At 64.6% G+C, this 22,834-nt stretch overlaps 4 protein-coding genes across 7 annotated transcripts; 2 read left to right on the forward strand and 2 right to left on the reverse strand.

Annotated features, from left to right (window-relative positions):
* Positions 1-1,070: 1,070 nt before the first annotated feature.
* On the forward strand, positions 1,071-4,018 carry LRRC55 (leucine rich repeat containing 55). Its single transcript, XM_056493003.1, has 3 exons — positions 1,071-1,208; positions 1,721-2,508; positions 2,590-4,018. The coding sequence occupies exons 2-3, from the start codon at positions 1,899-1,901 to the stop codon at positions 2,823-2,825; spliced, it is 846 nt and encodes a 281-aa protein (XP_056348978.1). The 5' UTR covers positions 1,071-1,208; positions 1,721-1,898; the 3' UTR covers positions 2,826-4,018.
* A 3,403-nt stretch (positions 4,019-7,421) lies between these two features.
* On the reverse strand, positions 7,422-8,879 carry APLNR (apelin receptor). The gene has a single exon (XM_056492712.1). It carries the CDS (start codon positions 8,784-8,786, stop codon positions 7,671-7,673), a length of 1,116 nt encoding a protein of 371 aa, XP_056348687.1. The 5' UTR covers positions 8,787-8,879; the 3' UTR covers positions 7,422-7,670.
* A 2,510-nt stretch (positions 8,880-11,389) lies between these two features.
* On the reverse strand, positions 11,390-15,730 carry P2RX3 (purinergic receptor P2X 3). Of its 3 annotated transcripts, none has more exons than XM_056492292.1 (12): positions 15,344-15,730; positions 14,433-14,568; positions 14,260-14,331; positions 14,123-14,189; positions 13,417-13,510; positions 13,258-13,335; positions 12,935-13,076; positions 12,294-12,424; positions 12,118-12,211; positions 11,976-12,041; positions 11,832-11,909; positions 11,390-11,745 (listed from the first exon to the last, which is right to left on the reverse strand). In XM_056492292.1, exons 1-12 carry the CDS (start codon positions 15,481-15,483, stop codon positions 11,623-11,625), a joined length of 1,221 nt encoding a protein of 406 aa, XP_056348267.1. In that variant the 5' UTR covers positions 15,484-15,730; the 3' UTR covers positions 11,390-11,622. The 3 variants fall into 3 exon arrangements, with proteins under 3 accessions (XP_056348267.1, XP_056348268.1, XP_056348269.1); XM_056492293.1 differs by having other exon boundaries at positions 11,397-11,745; positions 11,832-11,867; XM_056492294.1 differs by having other exon boundaries at positions 11,397-11,745; positions 14,433-14,545; positions 15,344-15,387.
* Positions 15,731-16,251: 521 nt separating this feature from the next.
* SSRP1 (structure specific recognition protein 1) lies at positions 16,252-22,600 on the forward strand. Of its 2 annotated transcripts, none has more exons than XM_056492297.1 (17): positions 16,252-16,411; positions 16,924-17,082; positions 17,302-17,487; positions 17,656-17,761; positions 18,212-18,402; positions 18,470-18,700; positions 18,781-18,884; positions 18,994-19,122; positions 19,279-19,500; positions 19,584-19,656; positions 20,061-20,199; positions 20,286-20,331; positions 20,802-20,925; positions 21,262-21,432; positions 21,665-21,756; positions 21,879-22,059; positions 22,294-22,600. In XM_056492297.1, the coding sequence occupies exons 2-17, from the start codon at positions 17,029-17,031 to the stop codon at positions 22,360-22,362; spliced, it is 2,118 nt and encodes a 705-aa protein (XP_056348272.1). In that variant the 5' UTR covers positions 16,252-16,411; positions 16,924-17,028; the 3' UTR covers positions 22,363-22,600. The 2 variants fall into 2 exon arrangements, with proteins under 2 accessions (XP_056348272.1, XP_056348271.1); XM_056492296.1 differs by having other exon boundaries at positions 16,270-16,443.
* The last annotated feature ends 234 nt before the right edge of the window (positions 22,601-22,834 follow it).

Raw genomic sequence — 22,834 nt, forward strand, 5'->3', positions numbered from 1 at the left:
CTGGCTCTGCTCGGCTCCCGCAGCTCCTGGAGCCCGCTGGGAGCCTGGGCCTCGCGCTCCAGGAGCTCCCAGGAGCTTTCCAGGAGCCTGGAGCAGTGCTGGTTAATGCCACCCCAGGAGAGGCGGCTGTACCGTCTGTCTGCCAGCACCGCACCAGGGAGGATCCATCCCATGGGATGTGGAGAGCAAAAGGCCCCCCTGTGCCAGCTGGAAAAAGGAGCAGCTCCATGAAATCAGCAGGAGAGAATTAAGCAGGGATCCCCTAGACGTGGGTGCACTGGATGTGGAAGTGCCTCCTTCCTAGAAATGCTGGAGCCATGGTGTTGCAGCATTCCTGGAGCAAACCCTGGGCATCCCTGTGATCCCGAAGGGCCATTCTCAGGTGGGAGGGGGCAGGTGACTGACCCCACTCCCTCCAAACGGAGAAGGGAAAGAGAATGTTTCAGCTTGCATGGAGCAAAATAATCCACGTCAACCTGAGGCATTTTCCAGAGCTGTGAGCACAGCAGGAGCACAGGAGAGTGGCAGTGCCCCTTGAATCTCAGCACTCCCTTTGGATCCTAGAGCTCCCCTCGGATCCCGGCTGCCTCGTTTCTCCCCTCTGCCGCCACGTCATCTGTTTCTGTTTTCAGCGCCTGGGAACCCCTGATTCACCCCATCCCACGAGGACGCTTCCCGGGACTGGGAGAGTGTGGGAGGGCTGGGGATCGGGGCAGGGGAGCAGGATGCCACCCCTCTTCCTGCTCCATCCCTGCCGGGTATCTGAGCCGTGCGGGTGCGGGTCCCCCGGCCCGGGCAGCGGGTCCCTGAGGCGGGGCACCTCCGCCCGCCGCTGTCTCCCTGGCTCGGCGGCTCCGCATCCCGCTCTCCTGTTGCTCAGAGATGTGGAGGCAGTTGCTAAGAGACACCGACACGTCAGTATCTGGCCCTAAGGAAAAAAAGAGGAAAAAAAAAAAAGAGACAGAGAAAGAGAGAGACAAGGGAGGACGAGGAGGAGGAGGGGAGGAAGGAGGTGGGGAAAGACCTGCTCCCATCGCCGGGCTCGCAGCAGCCTTGGCCGCCGCTGCCGAAGCCCAGCTCCCGACTTGGCGGCCTCCGGGGTGCGGGAGGCCGCCGGGGACCCCCCATCACCGTCCGGAGCCCCCCAAGTCGCCACTCAGGACCCCCACGTCACCGCAGGGAGCCAGGCCCTGCTCCCTCCCTGGCCAGTGAGTACCCCGGGGCACCCCGGCCTCGCCGGAGGGGTCGGGACGCTGCGGGGATGGGGCGTGACCGGCGTAAGGTGGGGCGGTGGGAGAGGATGGAGAGGGGGGGTGCGGGCGAGGGAGGATGGAGCAGACACCGTCAGGTGGTGGGGGGCGAGGGCAGGCCTGGGGGGACCCCGCTGGGTGCTGGGAATGGGGATCTTCCCCCGGGAGAGAGGCGGGGTGTCCCCGGCCCCGGGCTCAGCTCGTGGTGGCGGGCGGCCGGCGGGGGCTGGCGGGGGCTACCGTGGAGCAGCACCTCTGCTCTGCCCACCGCCGGCCAGGATGGGCCGGCCAAGGTCAGCAGGACCGGGGGGCCCTTTTCTGCCGGGAACCCCCGGGGGATGCTCGGAGGAGTGACCCTGGCCCGGGGGGCACGGGGAGGGCTCCCAGAGGCCACCCCGGGCTGCAACAGCCGCGGCCCGCCCGGCGGGGCGTGCGGCCGGCACGGCTCCCCCCTCTGCTCTTCCCCGCAGGCAGCCGCCGACGGCCCGACGCCGCTGCCCCCGGAGCGGTCGGCGCGGACCCCCGGATGCCGCCGGGATGCCGGGAACGCCGCTGTGACCGGCGGGAGCCCGGCCCCGCGGGCGGCCGCCGGCAGCGCTGGGCGTGAGCGGGCGGGCGCGATGGCCCCCGGCGCCCCGTGAGGAGGCCATGCTGCTGGGCCCCTGGCTGCTGGCGGCGGCGGCGGCCGTGGCGGCGGCGGGCGCGGGCTGCCCGGTGCTGTGCAGCTGCCGCGGGCAGGCGGTGGACTGCAGCGGGCAGCGCCTCTTCTCCGTGCCCCCCGAGCTGCCGCTGGACACGGGCAACCTGAGCCTGGCGCACAACCGCATCGCCAGCATCCCGCCGGGCTACCTGGGCTGCTACGGGCAGCTGCGCGCCCTCGACCTGCGCAACAACTCGCTGGCGGCGCTGCCGGCCGGGCTGTTCCGCGGCGCCCGGCGCCTGGCGCACCTGGACCTCAGCTACAACAACTTCAGCCTGGTGCCCGCCGACATGTTCCGCGAGGCCAGCGCGCTGCTGCGCCTCGACCTCAGCCACAACCCGGGGCTGCGCCGCGTCCACCCGCAGGCCTTCCGCGGCCTGGCGCAGCTCCGCGAGCTGGACCTCAGCCACGGCGGGCTGGCCGCGCTCAGCCTCGACGCGCTGGAGGGGCTGCCCGGCCTCGTGGGGCTGCGCCTGGGCGGCAACCCCTGGCTCTGCGGCTGTGCCATGGAGCCCCTCCTCAAGTGGCTGCGGGGGCGCATCCAGCGCTGCTCCTCGGGTAGGTGCCGCCGCCGGGATGCCCGCGCCCCGTCGCGCCCCGCGCCCGCGGCCGGGCTGACGCCGTCCCTCCGTCCCGCAGATTCGCAGCAGGCCGAGTGCTGGGCTCCCCCCGAGGTGGCGGGCGCCCCGCTGCTGTCGCTGACGGAGGAGAGCTTCCAGGCCTGCCACCTCACGCTGACCCTCGACGACTATCTCTTCATCGCCTTCGTCGGCTTCGTCGTCTCCATCGCCTCGGTGGCCACCAACTTTCTGCTGGGCATCACGGCCAACTGCTGCCACCGCTGGAGCAAGGCCAGCGAGGACGAGGATGTTTAGGGACTGCTGATAGACCCCCGCCCCGGCCACCCCCCGGCCCGGCCGCCCCCGCGGGGACACCAGACTGTGCCTTGTCCGCGTCCCCTCCCGCCGCCCCCCGCGCCGGGGTGGCCCTCGAGACGCCGGGGACACCAGGGGATGGCCCTGCTTCCTTTTGCCCCAAAGTGGGGAGTTTTTGCACCCCCCGTCGCCGTGAGCTTGGACCCCCTCCTGTGCTGTTCCCACTGCCCGGGACTGGTTGAGGCAGCGGTTTGGGAATCCCCTGGGAACCCCCCACCTCTGCCTGGGAGAGACAAAGTGTGTGTGTGTGTCTTGGGGACCACAGCCACTCTCCTGGGGGCATCGAGGAGATCCCTGCTTTCCACCCCAAAGCAGCACCGCTGGAGCCCCCCAAATCTTGCACATACTCTCCAGCCTCCCCAAAAATCCAGGGGGGCAGGAAGCATTGCTGACACCCAGCTCGTCACCACCGTTCCAGGGCACACCTGCACCTTGCTGGTTACACCAGGATGTGCTGGAACAGCACCGGGACCACTGAGCCTGGCAGTGGGACGGGCTGTGACATCTCCAGGGGATGGCACCTCCCGGGGATGACATCTCCCAGAGATGACATCTCCCAGAGATGACCTCTCCCTCCTCTTCGGGGCCATGCACCAGCATTGCCCACCCTGGGGGAGGTTTGGGAGGTGGAAAGAGCTCTAAAAACAGGGAAAAAAAAAAAAAAAAAAAAAAAAGAAAAAAATAAGCAAAAAGCAGAATGCCAGCGACCCTCTGTCCAGCTGGGATGGCCACGTCCCCAGTGCCTGTGTCACCTGTCCCTGGTGTCCGTGTCACCCTGTCACCGTGGGAGCACACCAGGTGGGGAGTGGGGCTGAGGGCTCAGGGCTGGGGCCACCCAGGGGCTGTTTTGTCCCTTCCCCTGTCCCCCATGGAGGCTGAGTGCACGGGGAGGGGGGTTTGGTTTGACTGCAACCCACCCCAAAAGGGCTCCAGCTGCACCGCAGCCCCAGCGCTGCCCCCAGGAAAGGGAACTTGGCCTCTGCCTTCTCTATTTTGTCTGGGTTTTTATTATTTTCCTTTCAGTGAGTCAAAGAACTCCCCTGCTCCACACCCCCTGCACCCCTCACAACTCCTGCACCCCTGCACCAGCCACATGGACATGGAGAATTCACCTGCATCCCACTTCTTCCTCTGCCTTGCTCTCATCCTCTTCTTTTAGTATTTATATTTATGTTTTATTTTCCTCCTCTTTTGTTTCTCCTTGCCTCTTGATATTGTTTCTCTATTTCCTTTCCTTTCCTTTCCTTTCCTTTCCTTTCCTTTCCTTTCCTTTCCTTTCCTTTCCTTTCCTTTCCTTTCCTTTCCTTTCCTTTCCTTTCCTTTCCTTTCCTTTCCTTTCCTTTCCTTTCCTTTCCTCATCCTTTTTTCTTTTTTATTTTTTTATTTTGTTTTTTCTTTTTTTTTTTAATTTCCTTTTTCTCTTTCTTTTCCTTTCTTTTCCTTTCCTTTTTCACTCTTCTCCCCCGACTCCCGCTCTTTGTACGTTTTGTAACCGCGGGTTTTGTACCACGGGGCACTTTTTTCAGCGCCAAGCCTCGACAATAAAGAGTGTCAGCGCAGCCGGGGCCGGGACACGCGTGTGGCAGGGGGGACACGTGTGTGTGTGGCAGGGACGTGTGTGTGACACAGGCGATGTCCCGCAGCCTGCAGAAGGCATCAGCCGTGCTTTTCCCTCCAGTGCTTCCTGTTATTCCTCCGGCAGCATCTCCCGGCCCCGGCGGGGCCCAGCTGTGGCCGCCGGGTCACCTCGGCGTCCCCCCCTCCCCGGGACACCCTCGGGCGGGCGGGGGAACGCGGGGCCCGTCCCGCCTGGCCGGAGCCCAGGGGTCGGGCAGCAGCTGTGCCGCGTCCGGCCGCGCCGGAGCCCCGGGGGAGCCATGGGGGCAGCGGCCGGACAGCGGCTCCCGGCGCCCACCCCCAGCGCCCGGGGCACCCCCGGACCCCGCTTTGCCCTGCGTGTTCTCCCATATGTCCATCCATCTTTCCCTCCCTCCCAATCCATCCATCCATCCATCCATCCATCCATCCATCCATCCATCCACCCACCCACATAATACAATCCCACCGTCCATCCCAAACCTCCCCCCACTCTCCCAAGCTGCCCCCCCCCACCTCATTTTTTCTACCCCTTCTCCTCTCTCTGTCCTCCCCCTCAGTCCTGCAGGGTCACACAAGATCTTCGGAGGTCCCCTCACAATGGAGGGAGGCCTCCCAAGGTTCCCCCAGGACTTGGCACGGTGGGGACACATGGAGGCAGGGACCCCCTCCCCCCCAAAATGCCACCCCCGGCAGCCAGCGCTCTCACCCGGCAGCGACAAAAGTTTCTGAGCCCCGAGTGTGGTGCCAAAGCTTTCCCGCAGCTTTGGCAAATCCGAGTTTCCCCGGCACAAACGGGAGCTGCAGCCCCCCCACCCACGCCGTTCCCCCCCTCCGTTTGCTTTGGGGCGGGAGGTGTGAAGGAGCCCGAGCCGGGCTGTAAACACGGAGGTCACTTCAAAGGGGACGCCCGGGGACATCCTTAGCACCACCAGATTATTTCGGCACCCCCGGGCGGGATGCGAGGCGGGGGGAGGTTGGGGGGATGAACATCCCGTTTGGCAGCTTGGAAAAGGGAGGGGAGCCAGGGGGTGCTGTCCCCATCCTTGTCCCAATTCCTATCCCTGGTGAATCCATCCTACCCGGTGCCCACTTTTACCCCCCGTGCAGAATAATCTGTTTTCCCAGCCCAACTGGGACCTGGCAGCATCCCCAAGGCACCGCGTTTTGGAGTTTGAGGGCCCCCAGGCTCCCTGAGGATCGCACCCACCCCCATTCCCCAGCCATCCTTCCCAAGGATGCTCCCCATCCCCCCGTGCCCGCTGTCTCCCCTCTATCTTCCCTCCTCATCTTCCCCAGGCACTCTCAGGAAGGCAACACCTTCCTTATCTTCTTCCGACGGGTGGTCCGGCTCTGCTGCCCCTCACCCCCAGCTCCGGCCTTGTTATTTTCTGGAGTGTCCCTGCATTTCTCCCCAGAGACTCTTCAACTAAACATTTCCCTCCTGGAAGGGAAAGGGAAATCTCCAAGACGCGGATAGAAAGTCGGCAGCTCCGTCTCCGCTGGCCGGGCGCCTGCGGCCGTTTCCGCGCCCGGCGGCTGAGCTGGGCGGGGGGAAGCCGCAAATCCGACCCCCCCATAGTGCTGGGGTATCTGGGGGTGGTGGAGGGACGGAGGGAGAGAGGGAGAGATGGAGAGAGGCAGGGAAAAGAGGATGGTGGGATGGAGGGATGGGCAAAGGGAGGGAGAGAAAGGAAAAATTGTAGAATCGTCAAAGTTGGAAGAGACCTTTAAGATCAAGTCCAACCATCAAACCAGCCCCTGTAACCCCAAAACCATTAACGGATGGATGGATGGATGGATGGATGGATGGATGGATGGATGGATGGATGGATGGATGGAGGAGGGACTGTTGGACTGATGCAGAGACAGCTAGGTTGACAGATGGATGAGAGAAACTCAGAGGTCCCTCCAGGCTGGACGGCACTGGAATGTAAACACGCTTTGGGACGTGTCCCTGGACGCAACATTCCCACTCCTCAAGTTCCCCCAGCACTTAGACCGAACTAGATGCTTCTGCAAACTCCCCAAAACCCTCAAGGACTCTCCCACCCCTCCGGGTGGGGGGTTGTGCAGTCCCGAGCCCCGGCCGCCCCCTCCGTTCCCTCTCTCTGGACAAAGGACTGTCTCCACACGGGGAGACCCTGGGCGGTGGCCCCAAACACGGTGGGGGCCGGCAGGAAGGCGGAGGCAGCTCCCCCGACGGGAAGCATCCCAAGGAACCCAGTAATGATCCCGCATCCTTTCCAAGAGAGAACAAAGGCTGAGGAGACAGGATAGTTCATCGCCGATAAATGAAGGATGTAAATAGCAAATAGGGGGAAGATTTATTTCGAGCAGAGCCTCAGGAAGCGGCGGGGGCTGGGGTGGGGGGGAAATGGGACAGGAGCCATTTGGTGGCTCAGCCAAATCCTGGTTGGGGTGAGCCGGGGTCCTGCCCGGTGCCCAAACCTCCCATCAGGGCCCCAGAGACCCTCTGTCCCTCTTCATGCCCAGGGGGTCCCGCGTCCTCATCCCGCAGTGTTTCACAGCACCAGGTCCCGTTTGCACACCCGGGTGAGTCACCGGGGGCTCGTCCCAGCCTCAGATAAGGATAAAAGCCCCAAAGTTGGATTTGGCGGGACGGTGCTGCCGCCTGATCCGATCACAGCTGGGGGACTGGGGCAGGCAGGTGCTCACCCCACGGGGTCAAACAGCCCCATCCCGGTGCTGCAATGCTCCGAAGGATTGGGATGGAGGTTTCCTGCATTTCCCGAAGTGATGCTGAGGAAGAGACCATGAGAATCTCTCCCAGGCGGAGACCCTCCCACAGTGCACACACACACCCCCCACACACACACACTGTGCCCTCGCTCACGTTCACCCTAAAACCCAGCCGTACCCGCACCCCTCCATCCTCCCTGCCACCACATCCCCCCGAGGGAACTGCGCACACCCTGCTCCTTTTTTAACCAAAATTCATTTATTTGTCACAAAACACAAAGCCCTGGGAGTGCCGAGGGAGCCGCCCCTGCCTGAGCCCCCCAGGGGCTCCTCCCTGGCTGTGCCTCAGTTTCCCCTCCCCGCGAGCAGGGCTTTCCAGCGGGGGCATCCCCAAAGCAAGCCAGGCTTTGGGGCGAGGCGGAGGTGGGAGGGGGTTCCCCCCGAGTAGACCAGCTCGGGGGGCGCCGGGGGCGGTCGGGGAGGGGCTCAGGCTCGGAAGAGCGTCTCCTGGGTGGCGGGGTCCAGCTTGCCCCCCGGGCCGGGGCCCCCCTTGCCCCCGGGGGGGTGGCTGTGCCCCGAGGAGTAGCTGGCGGAGCGCTCGGGGCCGGGGCCGGGGGTCCGGCAGCAGAGGAGGGCGGCGCAGGCGTGTCGGAAGCGGGGATCGAAGAAGGCGTAGAGGAAGGGGTTGAGGCAGCTGTTGATGTAGGCGATGCCGGTGCAGTAGGGATGGAGGTTGTTGAGGAAGGTGTGGAGGGCGCAGGACCAGGGCAGCACCTCCAGGTCCATCAGCACGTAGAGGGTCTTGACCAGGTGGAAGGGCAGCCAGCAGCCCCCGAAGGCGGCCACCAGCACCGTGATGATGGTGAGGAGGCGCTTGCGCTTGCGGGGCCCCTCGGCCCGCTCCCGGCGGAAGTGAGTGGCCACGGTGCGGGCGATGAAGAAGTAGCAGGTCAGCATCACGGCGAAGGGCGCCACGAAGCCCAGCGCGGTGGAGGAGAGCCCCAGCCCCACCTCCCAGGCGCTCTCCGTGCCCTGCGCCGCCAGCTCCCCGTAGTCCATGTAGCAGGTGATCTTGGTGTCCCCGCCGAGGGCGGCCGCCCGCCGCAGCACCAGGGCGGGCAGGGCCAGCAGGGCGGCCAGCAGCCACAGCGCCACGGTGGCCAGCAGCCCGCTGACCCGCGAGCGCAGCTTGGCGGTGGCCAGCGGCCGGACGATGGCCAGGTAGCGGTCGAAGCTGAGGCCGGTCAGGCAGAAGACGCTGGCGTACATGTTGACGAACACCAGGTAGCTGCTGACCTTGCAGGCGGCCGTGCCGAAGGGCCAGTGGTAGCCCAGCCAGGCGTAGGCGGCCCAGAGGGGCAGGGTGACCACGAAGGTGAGGTCGGCCACGGCCAGGTTGGCGATAAAGGTGTCGGCCGAGCGCCGGCGGTCGCGGCCGCCCTTGAAGACGGTCCAGAGGACCAGCCCGTTGCCGGTGGTGCCCAGCAGGAAGACCAGCAGGTAGATGGTGGGAAGCAGGGCCAGCGAGGGGCCCCACTCCGCGTACTCGCAGTCCGTATCGTTGTCGAAGCCGTAGGTGTAGGCTTCCGTCGCCTCCTCCATCCTGGCGCTGGGCTCCGCTCCGCTCAGCTCATCCCGGGCTCACCCGCTCCTCCGGCCCCTGAGCCGCCCGCGAATCCCACCGCGTTACCTCCCCTTCCTCCTCCTCCCCGCCCTCCTCCTGCAGGGGACGGACGGGACAGGGCAGGGCAGGAGGCAGGACCGGTGGGGAGCCCCCGTGGGAAACTTCACAGCTCCCCCCACCTCCATCTGGCTCCCGCCCGGGGGGTTTTGCCGAGCTCTCACCCGCGTGTCAACGCGCCGACCCCCGAGATAAGCCCGGCCCGCACCGCCCGGGGGGTTTGGTCGCGCACCACGGCGGCGTTCGGTGCTGGAGTCAGGGCAGCATCGCTGGGGAGCTCAGGAACGGGGCGGGGGCTGCAGCCAGCATTTGGGGTTTCGCCGGCATTCAGCGCCGGGGTGTCACACGCCGGGGATGCATTTCGCATGGGCAGTGTCACATCGGGCACTTGGCAGCGGTGGGGGGTCGCACTGCGGGGGTGGTGTTGCACTGGAGGGAGTCGCACTGGAGGTGGGAGGATGTGCATTTGGCATTTCGCATTTGGCATTTTGCATTTGGCACTTGGGACTCCCCGTTTTGCTCCCAGCTTTGCCACACTGTGCGCACAGTGGGGGCTCCGGGGGTGCCCCAGCGCCAGGGCTCCACTTTGCTCACAACACGCCGAGGAGATTTATACATTTAGAAAAAATCCAGGGCGGGGAGGGGGGTTCTGGGACCCCCCACGCTGTAAAAACATCATTTTAGGGCAGCAGCTGCCGCAGGACCGGCTGCTACTGGAGCTCTCGGTGTGTCCCGGCTCCGCGGGCTGCTCATGGAGCCGGCAACGCTGACCCGAGAGAAAACAACCTTCCCCCTACCCCACAAATCAATATTGGGGAGGGGGAGGAGGGAAGCCCCCCGCGGTGGTGGGGCCGTGGTCTGGGACTGTGCCATTGGGACTGAACCCTCACAATTCCAGCTCTGGGGAAAAGAACCGAAGAAGGCGAGCGGGACTTTGCAGAGTGAGGTCAGAAGTGCCCCAAGTCCCCCGGGACACGCAGGGGGGGTCTGGGCTGGGGCCTGGGCTGCGGCTGAAAGGGGGGATTATGCATAGGACGGGCTGTGGGAAGGGGCAGGTTTAACAACCGAGTGCAGGGACAGAGGCTGGGGGGGCACAGAGCCCCCCGGGACCCCCCGCCGGCTCAGTGGGGCTCTTCTACCAACAAAAAGGTGAAAGGAGGGGTTGTGGCGGGAATTCACTGGCTGAAATAAGTGGGGAGAGCTCACAGGGGTCTCCAAAATAAGACAGAGTGGTGTAGGGGGGAAGGGGCTGGTAAATGGGGGTGCGAGTTGGGGAACTCGGAGGTGGGGGCACAGCAGCGCCGAACCAGACACCCGGAGCTGCAGCGTCAGCCGGGAAAAGAAACCGGGGCTTAATCAGGCTGGAGAAAAGGAACGATCCCGTATCTCAGTGCCGGGACAGCCAGCTTTCGGGGAGAGGTATTAAACCCCCAAAACTGCTCAAACTAGTGGCAGAACCGCCAGGGTGCCCAGTTCCGGTTCAAATCCCAAGCTGGAATGAAGACGGGCCGGAACCCCCAGTTCTCCAATGCAGACAAGACTCGAGCCTTTCCCCTAATTAACAGCATTAACGGGGAAACACCAGCGCTGCTAATGAGCCCCCCGGGATCGCAGAGAGGCTCCCCGGGCTGCTCCCGCCCTGGCCGGAGCCCCGTTAATGAGCAGGACCGCTAATGAGCAGTTCTATTAATGACTATTAATAGCAATACCAGCTATCTCTGTCCTAATTGCAACACAGCACAAGTTATCCCTTTCCAGCTGCCACACATTAATCCGTTTCCAGTCTCTCCCCTTTCCAAAAACTGCGGGTCCAGTGTCCTGGTCACCCCCTCGCTGTCCTGGAAGCTGGGATGGCTCGGCCTTGGTGCCACCCAGGGGGTCCCATTGGTCTTGGCGCCCGGGAAGGAGCCCCCCAGGCTGGGTTTGTGGTGGCCACGGGTGGTGGGTGGGTGGCCAGGGCTGGGCTGATAAGGAATCCGTGGGGCTGATAACAAGCCCGCTATCTGCAGCGGGGGGAGGGCAGGAGCCGCTCTCCCTGCGGGGCGGGGGCTGCCCTGGACACCAGCGAGGGGCTCCGCGACCCTCGTTTGTCGTTCCCAGGAATGAACCCCAGCACTTGGCACCAGCGGCTCCGCTGGGAATACGCCAGGCTCACGGCGTCCCCACTGGCTCTGCAGGGGGATTGGGGTGGGATGAGGAGCCAGACCCCCGAGCTCCCCCGGGCAGGAAGGGCAGCGCTTGACCCTGCACGAGGTGGGATCCAGCAGCTTCCTCCGAATCCACCAGAGTTACTCACATCCGACCGAGGAAGTGACACCCCTAGGGCACAGCTCCTGTCCCTCTGTGCCCTCTTCCACGGGCTGCGCTGCGGGCACAGCGCTCCTCCTGTCGGCAGCTCCCCCGGCGGTGTCCCCTGTCCCAGGGACAGCGCCCTGACCCCTCCTCCCTCTGCTCCCGCACAGCAGCCCTGCCCGTCGCACCCCAAAACCGCCCCGCGCCCCACAAAGGCTGGACACGGGTGGGTGCTGCGAGCCACGGGTTTATTGGGGAGGGGGGAGTGCAGCCTCCTGCGTCGATTGTCAAGGACAGGGAGGTGTTGGGCGGGGTGGCACCCTGGGGGAAAGGGAGAGGGCTGGGGCACCTCGTATGGTCCCTGGGGACACTGGGATGTACTGGGACAACCCCGGTGGGCACTGGGGCTCACAGGGGGAGCACTGCAGACTGAGCTGGCAGCGGGGCTGCCCCATGGCCCCGGGGCTAGAGGCCGAGGGAGAAGGTGCCCGAGTCGGTGGATTGCTTGTCCCGGGAGCAGGCTCCCAGCGCTCCGGGGGGACACGCCGTGGGGCTGGCAGGAGTGGCGGGCGCGCCGGCCTCTGGCACCTGTGTGCAGGGGATGGGCACTGGGTGAATCATTGCCCCAGGGATGGAGGTGTCCCCATCCCCCGGGCACCGGCCCCACATCTGACCTCCTCGAACTTGCGGGCCTTGTAGTGCTCGGCGCCCTTGAGGAAGTTGAGCAGGATGATGTCGCACAGCACCGTGCCCTGGGGGGAGCAGTGTTGGGTTGGGGAGGTGTCACCGCCCCGGGGCTGAGCGCGTCCAACACTCACCACACCGATGGAGGTGAAAGCGGCCACCGTGTTGATGAGGGTGGGGACAATGCCGAACTTCCCAGCCTGGGGGAGCAGAGCCCTTGTTGGCCAGAGTCCCTGAGCCCCCTGCCACGCCCCGAACGCCCGGCCCCACACGTACGCTGCCGTACACCAGGACATCGAAGCGGATCCCAAAGGCCTTGATGAGGGTGCGGCGCTCGGAGCCGTCGGGCCAGCGGTAGTATCGGGCGTGCCTGCAGGGACACCATGGGGACATGGGGACAGGAGCCACGCCAGGCAGTGCACACCCCTGTGCCGTGCGTGTCCTGGCCGTACCTGAAGTTGTATCCAGGGGCAGGGGTCCGGGCCAGGCTGTCCAGGCGGGTGAAGGAGTAGCGGGGCAGGCAGAGCTCCCAGGCCCGGTCCAGGTCACATACCCACCCGATCTTGATTCCCAGCACCCCCCCCTGCCCCAGCCCTGCATCAGCACCGCGGACCCTGGACCCACGGTGCCAAGTCCCCACAGTTTCACAGTCCTGCATCCCACGGCCCCGTGCTCCATGTCCCGTTAACCCACATCCCACACTGTCATCTCCCCAAGCTCCACATCCCCCTGCACCCCATGTCTAAGATCTCCGTGTCTGTACACCCCATGTCCCTATGTCCGACATCCCAAACCCCATGCACCCACATTCGTGTCAAGCCCCATATCATCACTCTGTGTTCTGTGTTCCTGTATCCCCATGTTCTGCCCCCAACATCCCTCAGCCCTGCACCCCGTGTCCCCATGTTATGCAAGTCCATGTCCCCATCTTCCATGTCCCACCACCCCACATCCCTCCATCCCATGTCCCCATGTCCCACATCCTATATCTCTGTGTCCCCCAGTCCCTTACATCCCACCTGCTTGTACCCCTGTGTCCCACACCCACCCCGTTCTCCCCCGTGCCTCCCGTGTCCCCTGTGTCCCCGCTCACGGTGGCAGCCAGCGCAGGGAAGTCCTGCCCAGCCAGACGAGCCACGTCCCCCAGGCGCAGGATGGGGCACAGGGGCTGCAGCTGGGGGTGGAAGCGACAGCGGCCCAGCTCCGCCCCACTGCCAGGGGGTGGCAGGTTGGTCCTGGGGACACAGAGGGACATGGAGAGGTGTCCATCAGGCAGCAGTCTGGGGTTCATGGACCCCCATCCCAGCGTCCCCCCACCATCTCATGTCCCCATGTCCCCTGTCCCCATGTCCCTGTGTTACCCCATCCCCCTGTCCTCATATCCCCCTGTGTCCCCCCGTGTCTTGTGGCACTCACTTCTCAAAGCCGAACAGCGGGAAGCGGATGCTGTTCTTGATGAGGAGGGTGAAGTTCTCAGCTTCCAGCATGACAGGGCTGGAGGAAAGAGGATGACGCTGGGGACACAGCAGGGGCCACGTCCCCTGCTCCTCCCTGCGTCCCCCTGGCCCCACTTACACGTCAACGGTGTCCACCTCGGGCGGGCACCAGCCCTGGATCTCGCAGGTGCGCAGGGTCGCGTTGTAGTGGACACAGCGCCCTGTCAGCATCCCTGGGACCCCTAACCCCTGTCAGCACACCTGGGACCTCGGACCCCTGAGCTCTGTCAGCACCCCTGGGACCCCTGTACTCCCGTCAGTACTCCCGAGGGCATCCCGGAGACCCCAGATCCCCATCAGCACCCCTGGGATCCCCGGACCTCTGTCAGTACCCTCGGGAGCACCCCTGAAATCCCAGATCCCCCTCAGCACCCCTGGGACCCCTGGAGCACTGTTAGCATCTCTTCCAGCATCCCTGAGAACCCAGATCCCCGTCAGTACCCCTGAGATCCCAGATCTCCATCAGCACCCTTGGGACCCCCAAACCGCTGTCAGTACCCTCGGGAGCATCCCTGAGATCCCAGACTCCCGTCAGCACCCCTGAGACCCCTGGAGCACTATCAGCACCTCTTCCAGCACCCGGGAGACCCCACATCCCCGTCAGCACCCCTGGGACCCCCGGACCCCCGTCAGCACCCCCGGCTCCCCAAGACCTCCAGCTCCCGCATCAGAGCCCCGAGCCCCCCCAGTCCCCTGAGCCCACCAAGGCTCCCTCACTCGTGCCGTGGTGGCTCCCCCGGTCCCTCCGGCCCCCTCAGCCCCCGCTCCTCTCGGGGTCCCCTCACCGTTGCTCGTGCCCGGGCTCAGCTCCCGGCAGTCCCGGTCCGCCGAGCAGTGGAACGCGGCTTCGCTCTGCGGGGCGGGGGTCAGCGGACGGGGGGCTCATCGAGGGGTCCCCCCGAGCCCCCCCTGCCCCCCGCACCTCCGGGCACACGCCCTGCGCCTGCTCCTCGGTCCGGATCTGCTTGGTGACCACCACGAACACCGAGGTGCCCTGAGGGACGTCGCTGTCACACGATCCGTCCGGGGAGTTGGGGAGCTGAGGCGGGGGTGGCTCCGCGCCCCTCAGCGGCCCCTCCGGTCCCCGGTGCTCACCTGGGGGGGCGTCACGTAGTCGGCCGTGTCCATCACCTGCCCCGCGTAGCGCCCCACGCCCTTCACCTTGGTGACCACGGAAGACTCGATGGCGGTGTCCCGCACCTGGTACGCTTTCTCATGGAGGAACACCCAGCTGGGACAGCACCGCGGGTGACGCTGGGGACAGCCACCTCCGGACACCACCGGCACCTCCCGGGCCCCGCCTGTTCCCCCCGGCATCCCCCGGACCTGCCTGTTGTCCCCCAGCCCCACGGAGATGTCAGCGCCACGGGCTGCAGGTCCGCGACAGTCATTTGCCATCCCCCCGTCCTGCTGTCACCCCCCGGGAGCACTCGAGGACATCATCCCCTGGGGCCGAGCGGCTTCTCTGCCTCTCGGTGTCACCCACACTGTCCCCTTCCCGTTATCCACCCGAGATGCTCTCCTGGCTGTCCCCCTTGTGTCATCCGTCACGACACCTTGCTGTCCCCATCCTGTCACCTCCGCTGCCACCCTCCTGTCACCCTCGCTGGCACGCTCTCTGGCTGTCCCCCTTGTGTCACCCACACCGACATCCTCTGTCCCGCCTTGTCACCCGGCACACTCTCCTGGCTGTCCCCATGGTGTCGCCTGCTCCGGCACACCTGAAGTCCCAGCACTGACACATTTTGTCACCCTCCTGCCGTCCATCACACCCTACTCCCGCCGCACCGCCGCCCGGGTGTCCCCTCGGTGTGACCCCACTGCCACACGCCGTCGTGCCCCATCACCCTTGTCACCCCCGGGTGTCACCTGCAGCAGCGAGTGGGAGTCACCGCGCTGCCGCGGCGCCGGGAAAGGGTTCGGGGGTGTGTCCCGGGGGATGTCCTGGGGCGGGGTGTCCCAGAGGTGCCCGGGGCTTGTCCCAGCGGCTGCCAAGGGGGGCTCACCCGACGAAGTAGGCGAGGATGAGGAGCTGGACGCCGCGGTTGACGACGCCCACCACCCAGCTCTTCACCACCACCGACTTGGTGGTCTCGTAGGAGAAGAAGTCGCTCACCCAGCGGGTGCGGGAGCTCGGGAGGGACATGGGCAGCGCGGGGGCGGCCGGCGATGGGGTTACGGGCAGGGCAAGGCAGGGCTGCGGGCAGGGCAGCGGCAGGCAGGGCTGCGGGAACGGAGGGTGATGCGGGAATGGCAGGGCAGGGGTGCGGACCGAGAGCGGGGATGCGGGAAGGGCAGGGCAAGGCAGGGCGCGGGTGCGGGCAGCGGTACCGGCAGGGCCACGGGCAGGGTGCGGGTACCGGCAGGGTGTGAGCAGCACCCGCAGGGGTGCGGGCAGCGAGGGCGGCGCGGGCGGGCGGAGGCGGGGGCAGGGCGGGGGCCGGGGGCGGGGGCACGGCCTGGGGGGACGGGAGGGGTCGCCCCCCCTTCCTGGGGGATGGAGGGGTGCAGGCAGGGTCCTTCCCCGGGGTTCCTGCGGTGGGGAGCCCCAAATGGGGGAGCCCTTCTGACAGCGGGGAGCCCCGCGTTGGGGTGCACGTGGGGGGTGCCCCCCAGGCTGGGGATGCCTGGTTTGGAGGGGAGCACTCCTGCAGGGAGCACGAAGGGGGAGCCCCGTGCGTGCGGTTTCGGGGGTACCCGCTCTGCGCCGCCCCATTGTCCGGTTCCAACACTTTGGGGCGCCCCGCGTTTGGAGGGGGGGTTGTCCCCACACGAGGTGACGTCACGGGGCTCGCCCCGCTCTGGCCAATGGGGTCCCTCCCCCCTTCTCTCGGTGGTTTTGGGCGGGGCAGAGCGGCGGTCTGGGGGGCGGGGTCGCGGCCGCTCTAGCCCCGCCCCCGCCGTCTCGGTGGGCGGGGTCCTCCGGCGCGCCGCCGTGCCGCCCGCGGTGCGGCGGCGAGCGCTGCATGGCCCCGCCTCGTCGCCAGGGGGCGCCAGCGCGGACCGGCGCCATGGCGGAAGTCTGTGCGGCGACTTCCGGCGGTGGTGGCGGCGGCGGCTCCGCGCGGTTCGCGGTGCGCAGGCGGGAAAAGCGGCGGCGGCGGCGGTGTGTGGGGGGCCGGGCGGGCTCACCTGGATCTCGCGGGGGGGAACCCGGAGTCAGGGGAGGCCGGGCTGGAATGGGGGAACAGACCCGAGCTGGGAGTAGGCTCGGGCGGAGGGCAGGCCTGCAGTCGGGGAAGGCCCGCGGAACGCTTGGGAGCTCGGGCCCGGAAGGAATTTGGGGGTGCGGCGGATGGTTTGGGGTGCGGAGAGGCCGCATCAGTGAGGGGAGGAGCAGGGGTGGGGGGTTTCGAGAGATACGATGACACAGCGGTGGCCGAGGTGTGCAGGAAGGAGTGGCTCTGGGGCACATCTGGGGAAGGGGGCGAGAGGGGCCGGGGGTCACCCCGTCAGTGAGTCAGGTGCCACCCGAGAGTCAGCGTCCGGGGCTGGGAGCGGTAGGGAGGGTGAGGTTTGGTTTTGGGCGCGCTGGGGAGGGCCGGGAGCCCGTCGCCAGCCCGGCTCAGCCGCGGTTCTCCCACAGCTGCCGTGCCTGACTCCTCTGCCGCTGCCCCGGGCATGCCGGGCTGGGGGGGCTGCTGAACCCCCCTGAGCTCGTCTCCGTCCCCTCCCACACCTCGCAGCCGCCATGGCTGATACGCTGGAGTTCAACGAGATCTACCAGGAGGTGAAGGGGTCCATGGTAAGCAAGGGGACATGGGGAACTTCCAGGGTTGGGCTGTGGATGGGGGGAGCGAATGCTGTGCATTGAGGAGGGTGTGGTTGTGAAGCTGTGGCTGGTTGGTGGTGTGGGTGCCTGGAGGGCTGCACCCAACGGGGCCGTGGTTCCTCCGTGGTTCCTCCGTGGTTCCTCTGGTTCCTTGGGGCTGAGTCCCCTCATGCCCCTCATGCTCTCCCACAGAATGATGGGCGGCTGCGGCTGAGCCGGCAGGGCGTCATCTTCAAGAACAGCAAGACAGGGAAGGTGGACAACATCCAGGCCTCCGAGCTGGCCGAGGGCGTGTGGCGGCGCGTGGCGCTGGGGCACGGCCTCAAGCTGCTCACCAAGAATGGCCACGTCTACAAGTATGACGGGTTCCGGGAGTCGGTGAGTCCCTGATCCCCGCTCCCGCTGCCTTGGCCCTGTCCCAGATCCAGCTGTGCTCCCTGCCAGCTCCACAACAGCTCTGCCCTCTGCATCTCCATGCCCGGGGGCTGTGTCTCGCTTGGGGCTCTGATGGTTCCTGATGGTGTTCCCTGCTTCTTGCCAACCCAGGAATTTGACAAGCTCTCAGATTTCTTCAAGGCCCACTATTGCCTGGAGCTTGCGGAGAAGGATCTGTGTGTGAAGGGCTGGAACTGGGGCACAGTGAGGTTTGGAGGTGAGTTCCAGTGGCAGCCTGAGTCTGTGGGGTGGGATGTTCCCACCAGTGTGGCTGTTCTGCTGCCCCAGCCATTCCCTTGGGAGCAGCTGCTTTCTAGGGGCATCCTCAGGGACAGTGAGGACATTTGCCATCTCAGGAGGGCCCTGAATCCCAGGGGGCCGTACTTGGTGTGGAATTTCCACACGTGTGGCAGAGCTGCCATTCTTCAGGGAGCCAGGGGAGCTGGTGGATGTGCCTCCAACTCAGGGACCAGGACACGGGGTCAGACAGCTGATTTTTGTGCGTTTCTGGGATGCAGCCGGAAGGGAGAAAGCCTGGAGATTTTGGAGTGGTGGGAATGCAGTGATGAGAGCAGAGACACTGCTAGATTTCGGGAGAGGAGCGAGACTGTGGCTGGAGGTGGGATTTGTGAAGCACAGCTCTGAGCTGGCTGTGATGTCCTCACAGGGCAGCTACTGTCCTTTGACATCGGGGAGCAGCCGGTGTTCGAGATCCCGCTCAGCAACGTGTCCCAGTGCACCACGGGCAAGAACGAGGTGACGCTGGAGTTCCACCAGAACGACGACGCCGAGGTCTCGCTCATGGAGGTCCGGTTCTACGTGCCCCCCACCCAGGAGGACGGCGTGGACCCCGTGGAGGTGAGTGGGGCTGGCAGGAGGGCGGGGGCTGGCAGAGAGGGACCCTTGGTGACCGCTTCCCTTGCAGGCCTTTGCCCAGAATGTGCTGTCCAAGGCAGACGTGATCCAGGCCACCGGAGATGCCATCTGCATCTTCCGGGAGCTGCAGTGCCTGACGCCGCGTGGGCGCTACGACATCCGCATATACCCCACCTTCCTGCACCTGCACGGCAAGACCTTCGACTACAAGATCCCCTACACCACTGTGCTGCGCCTCTTCCTGCTCCCGCACAAGGACCAGCGCCAGATGTTCTTCGTGGTGAGTGGGAATGGCTCAGCCCTCCCCTGGAAGGCCATTGGGGGTGGTTCAGGTGTCTTCACCTCCTCTTCTCTTTCTAGATCAGCCTGGACCCCCCGATCAAGCAAGGCCAGACCCGCTACCACTTCCTTATCCTGCTCTTTTCCAAGGATGAGGACATCTCCCTGACCCTCAACATGAATGAGTGAGCTCCCCCAATGCCACGCCACTTCCCAGACCCCTCCCTGGATCCTGAGGGAGGTACTTACCCCCCAGACCTCGTTCTCACCTCTGCCCTCCTTCCCTCCACGCAGGGAGGAGGTGGAAAAGCGCTTTGAGGGGCGGCTCACCAAAAACATGTCGGGGTCCCTCTACGAGATGGTCAGCCGGGTGATGAAGGCGCTGGTGAACCGCAAGATCACCGTGCCCGGAAACTTCCAGGGGTGAGCAGCTGCAGGCCAATCCCTCTCTTTCCACCTCATTCCATGGCCAGGGGAAGGGGCTCCCTGTATGATTTGTGCTGGGGAGCAGGGCCTGCCTGCTGGGGTTGGGCATGGGGAGGGTGTTTGTCCCCATGGATAGCAGTATTTGTCGTGCAGACACTCCGGAGCCCAGTGCATCACCTGCTCCTACAAGGCCAGCTCGGGGCTGCTGTACCCACTGGAGAGGGGCTTCATCTACGTGCACAAGCCCCCCGTGCACATCCGCTTCGACGAGATCTCCTTCGTCAACTTCGCCCGCGGCACCACCACCACGCGCTCCTTCGACTTCGAGATCGAGACCAAGCAGGGCACCCAGTACACCTTCAGCAGCATCGAGAGGTGGGTGTGGGCTCTGGGGCCAGCCTGGCTTTGCCCACCAGGGCTCCCCAGCACCCCCAACCTGACCATACCCTCTCCCACAGGGAGGAGTACGGCAAGCTCTTCGACTTTGTCAATGCCAAGAAGCTGAACATCAAGAACCGGGGGCTGAAGGAGGTATCAGCCACGTGGGGCTGGGCTCGCGCCCACTGGCGCTAGCGCTGCCTTCTCCCAGAATCCAGCTGCTTTTCCCTCCTTTTTTCACCTCTCTTTTCTCTCCTTGCCCTTGTAGAGGAAAAAGGTCCGTGCGATATCCCTTCCTCTTTCTCCTCCTCCTCCTGGTGCAGGTTTCCTGTGCATGGCCGTGGTGGTCTCTGACTAACCCAGTAACCCCAGCGTGGTGTGCGAGGGCCCCCCTAACCCCCATAACTGCTCTGCCCCTCTCTCCGGGGCCCGGAGTGGGGAAGGATGGGACATGGCCCTGTCCATCCCATGTCCTGTGCATGCCCAGGGCTGTGCTCACCCAGGGCTGAATTTCTGAGGGGGACACAGGGAGCAGCTCTCATCCTGCCCCTCCACAGGGAATGAAGCAGAGCTATGATGAATATGCAGACTCTGATGAAGACCAGCACGATGCCTATTTGGAGAGGATGAAGGAGGAGGGCAAGATCCGGGAGGAGAATGCCAATGACAGCAGTGATGGTTCTGGGGAGGAGACAGGTGAAAGCTGGGGCTGTGAGGGGCTGCCATGGTGCTCCTACTCCCTATTAAGATCTGAAGCCCTGAGGTCTCGCTTTGTCTTCCAGACTCATCCTTCAACCCTGGAGAAGAGGATGATGACGTGGCTGAAGAGTGAGTAGAGGCCAGGCAGGGCTCTGTCCAAAAGCCCCATAGGAAGGTGCTGTTCTAGGGCTGTGTGAGCATTGAGAGATGCTCATAACATGCTGGGGTCACCTGGATTTGGGAATGTTGGACAGCTTGGGCAGTTCTGAGCTCATTTCATTGTAATGGTATTGGGCAGTATGAGAGTGTTCTGGAATGGCTCCTGGAGAGGCCTTGGCTGCACTTTTCAGGAAAAAGAGCAGTTGGGAGGAGGGTTAAAGCCCAAGTTGGGGTGAGGTTGTGTGGGAGTCATGGGGGGAGCTTGAAGCTGAGCCCTGGCACCATGAGAGCTCTTAATGTCCAGGAAGCAGAACACAATGAGCCGTGTTTGTGGAAAGCCACTCCCCTGAGGGCTGTTAATGGGAGCAGGGCAGCTCCAGCCTGGGAAGCCTCAGGGCTGTGGTGTCTGGGGCAGCTCTGAGGCTGGTGCCCCCGTGCAGGTTTGACAGCAACGCCTCGGCCAGTTCCTCCAGCGGCGATGGCGACAGTGACCGCGAGGACAAGAAACCGGCCAAGAAGGCCAAGATCGTCAAGGACCGCAAGCCCCGCAAGAAGCAGCCGGAGGTGAGGAGCTGCTGTGGGAGCAGGACCAGCTCCTGGAGCGGGATCACGCAGGTCACAGCCCCACCTGAGCTGCCTCACCTCAGGCTCTGCAGCACTGAGCAGTGCCCTGGCCAGAGCTGTTGTCCAGGCTCAGCTCAGATGGGTCCAGGCTGAGCGTCTCCCAAGGGCACGTTGTTACTGTTGTGCCCAGCCTATCCTGGTTGTTGTTGGGCTGTTCTCCAGCAGCCTGACTCCCAGCTGTGACCGTCCTGGGGGGTGCAGAGGCAAGCAGTGCCCGCTCCTGAAGTGTTGGGTGAAGGGTGCATTGAGGTTCCATGGGTGTTCTCCACCTCCCAGAGCAAGAAGGGGAAGGACCCCAACGCTCCCAAGCGCCCAATGTCGGCCTACATGCTCTGGCTGAATGCCAGCCGGGAGAAAATCAAGTCGGACCACCCTGGTATCAGCATCACAGATCTGTCCAAGAAGGCTGGGGAGCTCTGGAAGGCCATGTCCAAGGAGAAGAAGGAGGTGAGGGATGGGAGGCACAGGGCAGAGCTGGGCCTGGTACAGAAGAGGAGGCTGGATATGGAAGACTCTTCCTTGCTCCTGGGAGTCTGGAGCTGCCCAGATGGGAAGTTGGGAAGGGGTGGGGACATCCTTGGGCTGATGAGCTGAGTGATCAGCAGTGGGAGCAGGGTGGGGTGCGGGAGGATGGTGGAGGAGGAGGGGGAGCCTCGCTGACCCTGTGCTCTGGCTGCAGGAGTGGGATCGGAAGGCGGAAGATGCCAGGCGGGACTACGAGAAGGCCATGAAGGAATACAGTGTGGGCAGCAAGGCAGACAGCCACAGGGGGTGAGAATGCTGGCAAGGGGCTGGCAGGGCTTGGCCCCCAAATTCAGGCTGTTCCTGGAGCCAGTACCCTGCCAGCCAGGTAATGCGGCTCCTCTCCCCTCTGCCCACCCAACCCTGAGCAGGGAGAGGTCGAAGAAGAAGAAGAAGAAGCAGGAGAAGCAGGTGAAGGGGAAAGGGGACAAGAAAGGCGCCACCTCCAAGTCCTCATCCTCCAAGTCGCCAGCTAAAGGCATGAGCGACAGCTTCAAGAGCAAGGAGTTCGTGTCCAGCGATGAGAGCTCCTCTGCAGAGAGCAAGAAGGAGGTGGGGGTCACAACTGGGGGAGGTCCTGGTCCCTCTCCTGGGGGAACAGCTGTCTGGGAGGGGTCTCAGCCCCACCTATCCCAGTGGTTTCTGCTGGAGAGGCTGGGCCCTTCTGGTACCTCATGTCTGTGGTATTTGGAAATCCCTCGAGGTGTCCCCAGTTCACCACCTGTAGTGGGGGGTACTTCCCTGCCTTCATTGTCCCCTGCTGACCTCTTTGTCCTCCACCTGCAGGACTCAGAGGACGAGGGAGCTGCCAGCCCAGCCCCCAGCTCAGAGGACTCTGCATCTGGCTCGGATTAGCCCCATCCCAGCTGGCACCAGGCTGGATCCCAAGTCGGGAGAGGACTGGGTGGGCCAGCCCCACGGCAGGGACCAGGGTCCCAGGCTCTGGATGGCTCCCACCTGGGAGCAGAGCCAGGTTCCCCTGTCCCCCATGCACCCCGTGGTGGCAGGAGGTGCCGGAGGCTCCTCAGTTCCTCACCTTTGTATTCCATCAATTTATTTTTTCTAAACTCTTGGCTTTCTGTCCTTTTCTTTCCTTCCCTCGTTGGTTTTTTCTGGTGTTGTTTTTTGTATTTTGGGTCCGTTCACATGGCAACTCGGGTTGAATAAAAAAAAAAAACACTGATGGTGTTTGTGTGGGTGTGGGGCTGGCTCCCCCATCTCTCCTTCCTTCCTGCAGCCATCCGGGAGCTCGTTCCCCTCCTTGAACCGCTTCCAGGACTGACTTCACTCTCTCCCCACACTCCATTAGCGGCCCCCAGCCCCTGCT

The sequence above is a fragment of the Oenanthe melanoleuca genome, chromosome 5 (assembly GCF_029582105.1).
Source record: "Oenanthe melanoleuca isolate GR-GAL-2019-014 chromosome 5, OMel1.0, whole genome shotgun sequence".
NCBI lineage: Eukaryota > Metazoa > Chordata > Aves > Passeriformes > Muscicapidae > Oenanthe > Oenanthe melanoleuca.